The following is an 11069-nucleotide window of genomic DNA, read 5'->3' as shown; positions in this document are numbered from 1 at the left end:
CATTGCAGATTATTCATTTGTTCCGTTGTGCTGCAGTATCACTTATGAAGACATTTTAAATCAATTTTGTATAATATTTTTATCACAAAGCAAAGAGTCTGGTATTACTGAATACCCTTATTATTTGTTTGGACATATTCAATTTGAATCACCAACACATGTTACATCAGGAGAGATGGAAGCAGCTACTGTAGTTTCTCTCACCATGGCAGTACTTTCAGGTAAGTCTTTACCTGGCCTTCTCCACAGACACACATAAGTAGGCCTAGTTGGGCTTGATAAGGTGACGCCATAATGTCAATAAAGAAGCCTTACGTTAAACAAATCTAATTATCTCTTCATAAGGCCTATAATAATTATAATGTTTGATGTAGCTAATGTAATGATGATGATGGTGATGATGTGCAAGCCTAAAGGGGTAATCTGCGATTGCTCCATACATTTCTGGACTTTTAAATGATGAGATACTGTATAGCCATTGATTCTAGAAGAATATAACTTATAAATGCCTCATAAGTTTAGTTCAACTGTCTAACCCCATCAGAGGCCAAAATATAAGCTTGTTTTACTCAATTGTTTGTCAATTGTAAACAAACATAGCTACAAACATACATTTGGGGTGTTGTGAGTGTGAGGGGTTGCTGCATAACACTACTCCCATAGCTTTGGTGTCCCTCTTTCAGTGAGTGTACCCATATTCAGAAAACACTCATGTTTGAACCAGCTGAACTTTGCTCTTCTGAAATCTGATATGTCTTTGATTACAGTATTTTGTGTTTGTTTTGGAGACATGATAATCATGCCCTGTTGTTGTTTCCTCAGGATATTGTGCTGGTCTAGAAGTGCTTCCACCTGGACCTGTGAATGGAACATTGGGAGGAAATGTGATTTTCAAAACCACCATCAATCCAACCACACTTAGTGCAATCTCTTGGACATTTGGTGATCCCCCTGTTTCCATTGTTGACTTTCACATCTCTGAAGGTCCTGTGACCGGAGTGGGATATGTTGGTAGGATCAGTCTGGACAATAGCACTGGATCTCTGGAGCTCAGGAAACTGACCCTGTATGACAATGGAACATACAGAGTGAGCCTAAGAAAGGCTGGTGTTATTCAGGTGGGATTTACGTCACTGAATGTTTATGGTGAGTTTCAAATGTTGCAGGGTAAGCTATGTACATAAAGTTACGTTCACTAACGTTACGTTCACGCAGGGCGATATTGGGAGAACTATTGTCACAATGCGTGGGTAACTGCAACGTCAGTGTTTTCTTTGATCAAGTGTCAAACTAGTTAAGACGATCTAAGCAAGGCTGGCTGAGGTCCCTAAGGTTGAGATACCGTATGAAAACAACTGCTCACTCATTTAGGTCAACTACCAGTTCAGGGTCAACACTTCGCGTTTGACATGGGTTTGATCATTATTGCAACATAGGCTGAACACAATATTCTTTAATTTTGCAATTTACCTTTTGAAATGGTATGTTCTCGTTTTTTTCACATTTTATAAGAGCATTCTTCGTAGGTTTTACCTAGGCTATCTACCTTTGAACGTAGGCTTCTACATTGAGAAGACATTTTGATTTACTAATTATTCTTTAGAATTCCAGGCATTTCCGGCAATGAAACATGTGACAGGCCAAATTACTCTAAAATAATGTTGCAATTTACTATGAATTGGTCAACTTGAACTCTTTTGCAATAGGGTGGTGCAGTAAGAGGATATCTTTCTAGAGCTGGCTTGTCATCACTGGTCAGTTGGGGCTGTTGTGAACAAGGTCTTGTAGCGGACGAATGGACAGGGACGTGAACCCGGGTCACTGGCAGGATAGGAAAACATCCTACACATTGTTCCAATAGGGTTTCCCCAGTGGGAAATGTAATGTGGCTTATTAGCTAAGATCACTACAGTAGCTTATCCTCCAATCTGGCAGACATCGACAGACGAGAGACATCTCATCCCGGATTCATTGTGTGTTTGCAGTGTGCCAACAATGTGAACGTTGCTACCTCACGTGGCGGAGAGTGGAAAGAGTCAATAGAACACAATGCGAGCCAGGTACCTGGTAATTACTAGCATGCCTAAACCTGACCATGCCTTAACCTAACTTTACCCTAACCTTAACCTTAACTACTTGCTGGCATGCCTAAACTAAATATGTGCAAATACACATTATGTGAAAATACACAGTGAATCTGCAAGGAATTGTTTAACTATGCTCGAATCAGTATTATTATGTGTCTGTGCTTTTGTAGAGCGCCACAATGAAGTGTTTTGTAAAACATGGCCATCAGATGTTCTGAGTTGTAATTTTAGAACTGAGTGGCTGCAGATCCGAATTCTCTGGAACCCTCTTCAACAGCTAAAAGTCTGTGGCTTCTGCGCTTGTGCGGGATTCTCAACTTTACACAGTCTCTGCTCTACTCGTTCGGCTGCCTAGAGAACAGGCTACTCATGGCAAATTTGTTAGGTTACAGCCTTATTCTAAAATTGATTAAATTGTTATTTTCCCCTCATCAAATGTCAGATACCCCATAATGACAAAGCAAAAACAGGTTTTTAGAAATGTTTGCTAATTTATAAAAAATGAAGAACTGAAATATCACATTTACATAAGTATTCAGACCATTTACTCAGTACTTTGTTGAAGCACCTTTGGTAGCGATTACAGCCTTGAGTCTTCTTGGGTATGACGCTACAAGCTTGGCACACCTGTATTTGGGGAGTTTCTCCCATTCTTCTCTGCAGATCTTCTCAAGGTCTGTCAGATTGGATGGGAAGCATCGCTGCACAGCTATTTTCAGGTCTCTCCAGAGATGTTCGATCGGGTTAAAGTCCGCGCTCTGGCTGGGCCACTCAAGAACATTCAGAGACTAGTCTCGAAGCCACTCCTGCGTTGTCTTGGCTGTGTGCTTCGGGTTGTTGTCCTGTTGAAAGGTGAATTTTCGCCCCAGTCTGAGGTCCTGAGCGCTCGGGAGCAGGTTTCCATTAAGGACCTCTCTGTACTTTGCTCCGTTCATGTTTGCCTCGATCCTGACTAGTCTCCCAGTCCCTGCAGCTGAAAAACATCCCAACAGCATGATGCTGCCACCACCATGCTTCACTATTGTGATGGTGCCAGGTTTCCTCCAGACGTGATAATTGGCATTCAGGCCAAAGAGTTCAATCTTGGTTTCATCAGATCAGAGAATCTTGTTTCTCATGGTCTGAGAGTCTTTAGGTGCCTTTTGGCAAACTCCAAGTGGGCTGTCATGTGCCTTTTACTGAGGAGTGGCCTGATTGGTGGAGTGCTGCAGAGATGATTGTTCTTCTGGATGTTTCTCCCATCTCCATAGAGAAAGTCTAGAGCTCTGTCAGAGTGACCATCGGGTTCTTGGTCACCACTCCACAAATTTCTTGTTAACAAACTATAGTTTTGGCAAGTCGGTTAGGACATCTACTTTGTGCATGACACAAGTACATTTTCCAACAATTGTTTACAAACAGATTATTTCACTTATAATTCACTGTATCACAATTCCAGTGGGTCAGAAGTTTACATACGCTAAGTTGACTGTGCCTTTAAACAGCTGGGAAAATTCCAGAAAACGATGTCATGGCTTTAGAAGCTTCTGATAGGCTAATTGACATCATTTGAGTCAATTGGAGGTGTACCTGTGGATGTATTTCAAGGCCTACTTTCAAACTCAGTGCCTCTTTGCTTGACATCATGGGAAAATCGAAAAATAAATCAGCCAAGACCTCAGAAAAACAATTGTAGACCTCCACAAGTCTGGTTCATCCTTGGGAGCAATTTCCAAATGCCTGAAGGTACCACGTTCATCTGTACAAACAATAGCACGCAAGTATAAACACCATGGGACCACGCAGCCGTCATACTGCTCAGGAAGGAGACGCGTTCTGTCTCCTAGAGATGAACGTACTTTGGTGCGAAAAGTGCAAATCAATCCCAGAACAACAGCGAATTACCTTGTGAAGATGCTGGAGGAAACAGGTACAAAAGTATCTATATCCACAGTAAAACGAGTCCTATATCGACATAACCTGAAAGACCGCTCAGCAAGGAAGAAGCCACTGCTCCAAAACCGCCATAAAAAAGCCAGACTACAGTTTGCAACTGCACATGGGGACAAAGATCGTACTGTTTGGAGAAATGTCCTCTGGTCTGATGAAACAAACATATAACTGTTTGGCCATAATGACCATTGTTGTGTTTGGAGAAAAAAGGGGGTTGCTTGCAAGCCGAAGAACACCATCCCAACCGTGAAGCAAGGGGGTGGCAGAATCATACTGTGGGGGTGCTTTGCTGCAGGAGGGACTGAAGCACTTCACAAAATAGATGGCATCATGAGGAAGGAAAATTATGTGGCTATATCAAAGCAACATCTCAAGACATCAGTCAGGAAGTTAAAGCTTGGTCGCAAATGGGTCTTCCAAATGAACAATGACCCCAAGCATACTTCCAATGTTGTGGCAAAATGGCTTAAGGACAACAAAGTCAAGGTATTGGAGTGGCCATCACAAAGCCCTGACCTCAATCCTATAGAAAATGTTTGGGCAGAACTGAATAAGCGTGTGTGAGCAAGGAGGCCTACAAACCTGACTCAGTTACACCAGCTATGTCAGGAGGAATGGGCCAAAATTCACCCAACTTATTGTGGGAAGCTTGTGGAAGGCTACCTGACACGTTTGACCCAATTTAAACAATTTAAAGGCAATGGTACCAAATACTAATTGAGTGCATGTAAACTTCTGACCCACTGGGAATGTGATGAAAGAAATAAAAGCTGAAATAAATAATTATCTCTACTATTATTCTGACATTTCACATTCTTAAAATAAAGTGGTGATCCTAACTGACCTAAGACAGGGAATTTTTACTAGGATTAAATGTCAGAAATTATGAAAAACGGAGTTTAAATGTATTTGGCTAAGGTGTATGTAAACTTCCAACTTCAACTGTATATGTTTTAATAGAGACAAGCTAAAAGAATCCAATGGATTGTTAATTTTCGGGTTAAAAAGTGGTGCGCCATGTCTCAATCCATGTGAACATAATGGGTAAGCTCTGGGCATCGTCTTTCAAACAAATGACAAGCAACATCTAGCCACGTTTTATATGAGAGCTAAAAGCATTGTGTGGGTAGCATTGCTGTTTTCAGGTCACTGTTAAAATGTCACAAAATTGCTTTTAAAAAAACTTCTGGATGAACTTCTGGTGGTTGTGGCATTATGGCTTTAGACACCGTGGAACACCTTGCTTTAGACACAGGAATTTGTACTGACACAAACACCTTGACAGATGTCATCTACTCTCACCCACAGAGACCATTTCAAACGTGACTCTGAGGGCCAACGTCATTGATCTAGTGGAACTGAAAGACACTGCCATTTTCACCTGCTCTGTGTCCTCTGGCTCCTCCCCCCTCTCTTACCACTGGCTGAATGGCAGCTCTGAGGTCACAGCCAGATATGGAATTCAGCTTGGTGATGGAGGCCGTACTCTCACCATAGCCAATGTGACCCTGTATTACCAGGGGCCATACAAGTGTATTGTGGCCAACCCCGTCAGTAGTGAACCCAGCCAGAATCTAACCCTCACCATCAGCTGTGAGTCTCTAACCTGCATATCTAACTTATCTACATGCATTTATGTAAACGTTGTTTACCTTTCACCATGTAGTTCACGTACAGTACTGTAGCCATCTCTTGATTTTGCTTCCTGCAGTACCTGTCTGCATAACTGTAACTGCTTAAGAATAACTACACATATTGCTAATAACATCAGATTCTTAGGTTACAGCGTTATTGCCTGTTCTGTATATCATTAACACCTGCTTATGACATGTCTTAATGTTTATTTTATTTGATCACTTCATCCTTTTGCCCCTAAACTGTTGCTTATATTTCCCTTGAATCCAGCCTCCCTACTGTATGTGTTGGGTGGCTGATTTCTGGTGATGGGACACTTAAGCTAGCTAGATGATACACTAATGATAACATGACACATCTTAAATGGCTCACTTGAACATGGTCTAGAAAGTATCTTTAATGCTGGTGTTAAACATGGTCCATTCATGGCAGATGGACCAGAAAACACAAGAATGAAGGTGACCCCTCTAGATGTGCTGTATTGATCAGGGTCAAACCTCACTCTGTCCTGCTCCTCTGAGTCCAGTCCTCCTGCCCAGTTTCAGTGGGCTCTGAATGGAACACTGCTGTCCAATCAGGGACCAGAACTCAGGCCGGAGAACATCCAGGCCAGTCAGAGTGGTAGCTACAACTGCTGGGCCCATAATACCAGAACCCTGAGGTACCAGATATCTGAGCCCTCTGACATCACTGTGCTGGTTAAGTGGTATAGAGGAGATGGAGATGGAGACAGTCATGGGAGGAAAGAGAGAGACTGGTTCTGGGGAGTCATGGCTGAACTGACTGAAATGTTTGAGGTTTGCGCTCCAGTCCTAGAGACACCTTTGTCCTTTTCCTTCCAATGTGTACATTTGGCGGATAGCTTTCTTCTCTATGTAGTAGAACAGATAGTCTCTTTCAACAGAGATACAACACATGAAAAGAGAGATCAATGAGTGGAATGTGAAACAAAGCAGATGGCATTGGATTATTAGCTGATACTGTACTGAATACTGTATATGGGTTATTCCAAGCAGGGTTGGTTGCTGTGGTTGCGAGGACATTTTCTGTATGAGCATTGTATGTAGTAGCTGGCCACTGCTCTGTCATGCATTGAGGAAAAAGCAAACCACATAATCATCCCTTTGTTACCATTCAATGGCCTTGTGAATAGTTTCCATGTGAGGAGGATGAACAGATAATGAAGGAGATGTTGTCTTAGCTTTGAGATCTCTTACACATCGATTAGACTTCTAACCTTAATCATTCATTCACATTTTTCATATACCGTGTGCAGGCCTACTTTATCATGAACAAACTTTATAGTGTTGCATGTCATTATTCATTTCACGTGTGCTCATCGTGTCTTCAGGAAACTGTTACTGTTTGACAAGATAATATACTATCTACATTATAATATAGACTACAATCTGTATTATCAAACCAACCTATCTGATTCATAATATAACCATTATCCTTCACAGAACCAATATCTGGTGCTATCATAACAACTTCCCCAAATCCTCCAATCATCAAGGGGAATTCTGTCACCTTAACATGTGATGCTTCTGGCTCCATCATCAGCAGAGAGTGGATGAAGGATGGTCAGCTTCTGTCTGCTGGTGGCAACATAACCATCTCTGAGGATAAGAGAGTGCTGTCCATAAACCCTGTGAAGAGAACAGACAGTGGAGAATACCTGTGTAGAGTCAGCAACCCCATCAGCACCGCTGATGCTAAACACGATCTCATTGTAAACTGTAAGTAGGCCTACTCTGCTATAAACCTGGGGTTACAATTACTGTGTTTTAACTGCTGTTGTTTCTTGCATTAAAATCTGACAGTCACAGTGTAAATGCTGGATATGCAAGATATTACAGAGTAAATCTATGGATATATACAGGGGCGCAACATTCACTGAGGACGGTGGGGAGATGTCCTCCCCATTTTTGTCCCCCAAAGTTTTATTATTGGAATGTGATACAAAACCTGGCAAAGGTGTGCTTTAGGACCATAAGGAAGCCTCTGAGCGGTTAGGTAGACTGTTTGGAGTGTTTATCCCCACTTCTAAAACCAAAGTTGCGCCCCTAAATATAAATAACAGTTTGAGTGTGTAACATCACATTGATTACCAACTAACAAACACATGGCTACCTCTAATTGGAACTGGTGATCTCTGTGTTACAGATGGACCTGATGGTATGGAAATCAAGGGTCCAACTGAAATAGAAGTAGGACAGAAGTTTACATTGACCTGCTCTGCTGACTCCATACCGACTGCTAGTTACACCTGGATGCACAATGGGACAAAGATACCTGGACATTCACTTGAGCTCATTAAAGGGAAGAGTGAATACTTTGACAGTGGGGATTACACCTGTACAGCAACAAATGATGTCTCTGTGAACAACACATATGTGGTCCATAAACTGTCAGTAAAAGGTAAAGTTTGCAGAAGCTTTGAAGACAATATGAACATTGGTGTCTTTGTTGTATTGTAATTGTCACCCAGATGCACTGTAATGTGCAGTACTGACTGTTCATTGTGTGTAGCCTTTCTCTCATCTCTGTATGGTTCTATCTCTGGTCTCTGCAGTGGAGGGCTCTCTATCTCAGGGTCTGTCTGCTGGTGCCATCACTAGGATTGTGATTGCAATATTGGTGGTTGTGGGAGGGGCAGTTGGTGTTGCAGTGTTCTTCATCAAGAAAAATGGGTGAGTTAAGAAACTTATCATAGACATGTAAACTTAAAAATATATATTTTCATTTAATTTCAAAAGTGTCTTTTCTATCACTGCAGGTAGTGGAAAATATAGACTCTATTTTCACATTGATCAAAGTTGGTCACTAAGAGGGCCTTGGTGTATTTCAAAAGCTATTAATAAAAAAGCACTGTAGCATTATGTTCTTATTATTTTCTAAATACATTTTTTTTCCCTTTTTTTTTTTCTTGTTTTATATACAACCACGGCTGACCCAATGCATCGAAGAGGTAAGCATTAAAGGTTGTCATATTTAATAATGTCTTTCAAATGTTTGCGTACTCCACATTTACATTTACATTTTAGTCATTTAGCAGAGCGACTTACAGTTTCCACAAATAAATCAAATGGATTCAGACAGCAGACACCATTATATAGGACAATGCTTAAAGCGGCAATCAGCAGTAAAAACAACAACAAAGTGTTTTCCCCGCCCCTGTTTCGTTAAAAAGTTAAGGGATTGGACTGGACAAATGTAACCACTCTCAAATTCATAGACAAAGCTATGGATACAAGGTCTGACCATCCATGATATCAACATTATAGTTTTAACCATGTTTTGAGGCTATATAGTGTTTGTTTACACTTGCTTTGTTTACAAACATTGGAGTAAAACATGCTTATATTTTGGGTTCAGATGGGGTACGACAGTTAAACTAAACTCATGAGGCAATTATAAGTAATATTCTTCAAGAATCAATGGGTACACATCATTCATTTATAAGTCCAAAAATAGCATCTGCTGATTGTTCCTTTAATACTGTAACAATGCTTATGCAGACAAGATAGCAGCATTTATACAACCCCCTCTATTTGTGCATCTCCTACAGGCTCTAAACAACCTGTATATGAGAACCCATCACCTGTGTATGAGAACACACAACAAAATCAATCTCCACCTCTACCCCTTACAGTAAGACCTGGTCACCTGGGATGTCTCTGTGCACATTTATATTCTACTACAGTCTTACTGTAATAACCAAGATTACTTTGCTTAACAGGACGTACAGTGTGAAAAAATACTGTATGCAAAGGCATTATGTTAGTGTAATCCAGGAAGTTTTTAACTCAATGGCAGTTGTCAGTTTCTGTGATATTTAGGTTATTCATTAACATATGATGTGGTCCTCTGTAGCTCAATTGGTAGAGCATGGCGCTTGTAACGCCAGGGTAGTGGGTTCGATCCCCGGGACCACAGGTATTCTTGAAGGATTTCAAGAATACCTGTGATACTAGGATAATTGTAAGTTTGTGTTGACCACAGGGCACCATGTGACTACAATACCGTCAAAACAATTGATTTATTTGATATTTGCAAAGTGGTCTTCATGCTGTGTCACCGCTGATAAATGGAAGTTAATGGTGCTTTCTTTTCTCCCTCACCTTCAATCTAACAGTAAAAGAAGTCAATGGACAACACCTCCAATCAACTACCATTCTCCTGTTCCATCGATCAAGTTAAATCGATCATCAACACATATAAAACCTGCATGATAACACCCAGTGTGGATCTGTAATATAATGTACATAATCAATACATTTATCTTATGTTTGATTGTCTGCTTGATTGTGTACTTTATTAATTGAAAACAATAACCTTGTTTTGAAAGTAGATAACACATTATATACTGTAACTTAGCTAAATGAAGCGTAATGTGGAGGCTGTAATGTTAACAATATAATGTAATAGTCAATACAAGTATTTATAGTACACTGTATTGAGAAGTGTGATGCCAAAAAGGGAAAAGAAGCTTGAGTACTTTATTGCTTTACATGATATAAAACCAGAATGATTAATAAATATTGCCATCTCTTTCTCCATCAACTTTGTTGTTCTCTATGTCAAGTGTGACCAGTAATATGATGATATGACCTGATGACATTCAGTTAATTCATTCCTACAACGACTGGTGTTGGTGATCCTACAATTATGTTAGAGAAAGAGTTTAAAGCACATACTGTATGTTTATTACATAGAATATATCATCTCAAAGGAATGTTAATTGTGCATCATTTACTATCGGGAAATACCCCAAGACCAAACTCCACTATGTTTGTCAGTCAAAGCCTGCAAAGCAATAGAGGGCAACATTGTCGAACAGGCTCAGTAAAGGTAAAACACCACACAGCTTCCTTATTGGTGTTAGTGGAGGTAGAGTTTGTGTTACAAATAGGGAAGTTTTGTAATTTGTTCCTCCATGCAGTGATGTAACTCATGAATACATGTAATATTTCTTCCTCATATCAGGTGTTACTGTAGAACACTTATTGTAGTCTTGTCTTCTATACTTATTTGTGGAGACAGACCTTCAGTCTGAATCACAGACATTTAAAACATCAGCAGAGATGGAAGACGATGCAGTAATTTCTCTCACCATTGCAATACTCTCAGGCGAGACTTAAAGGGGAAATCAGCAGTTGAAACAATAACAAAGCATAATCCCATCCCCTGTTTCGGTAAACAGCTGAGGGATGGGAATGGAAAAAATGCAACGACTCTCAAATTTATAAACAGAGCTATGGATTCAAGGACTTACTATCCATAATTGTAAAAAATATATAGCTTTAACCATGTTCTGAGGCTATATAGTGTTTGTTTACATTTACTTTGTTTACAAACATTGGAGTAAAACAAGCGTATATTTTGGGTTCTGATGGGGTACGACAGTTGAAC

General features: G+C 40.3%; 1 protein-coding gene across 1 annotated transcript; it reads left to right on the top strand.

Moving 5' to 3' along the window:
* Positions 1 to 1029: 1029 nt before the first annotated feature.
* On the top strand, positions 1030 to 10216 carry LOC311140494 (cell adhesion molecule CEACAM20-like). Its single transcript, XM_084175575.1, has 6 exons — positions 1030 to 1146; positions 7118 to 7393; positions 7821 to 8075; positions 8230 to 8625; positions 9226 to 9308; positions 9793 to 10216. The coding sequence occupies exons 2-4, from the start codon at positions 7228 to 7230 to the stop codon at positions 8349 to 8351; spliced, it is 543 nt and encodes a 180-aa protein (XP_084031701.1). The 5' UTR covers positions 1030 to 1146; positions 7118 to 7227; the 3' UTR covers positions 8352 to 8625; positions 9226 to 9308; positions 9793 to 10216.
* Positions 10217 to 11069: the final 853 nt, after the last annotated feature.

Source organism: Coregonus lavaretus, assembly GCF_964263955.1.
Source record: "Coregonus lavaretus genome assembly, chromosome: 13".
Lineage (NCBI taxonomy): Eukaryota > Metazoa > Chordata > Actinopteri > Salmoniformes > Salmonidae > Coregonus > Coregonus lavaretus.
This window is presented reverse-complemented; position numbering and strand designations above follow the sequence as displayed.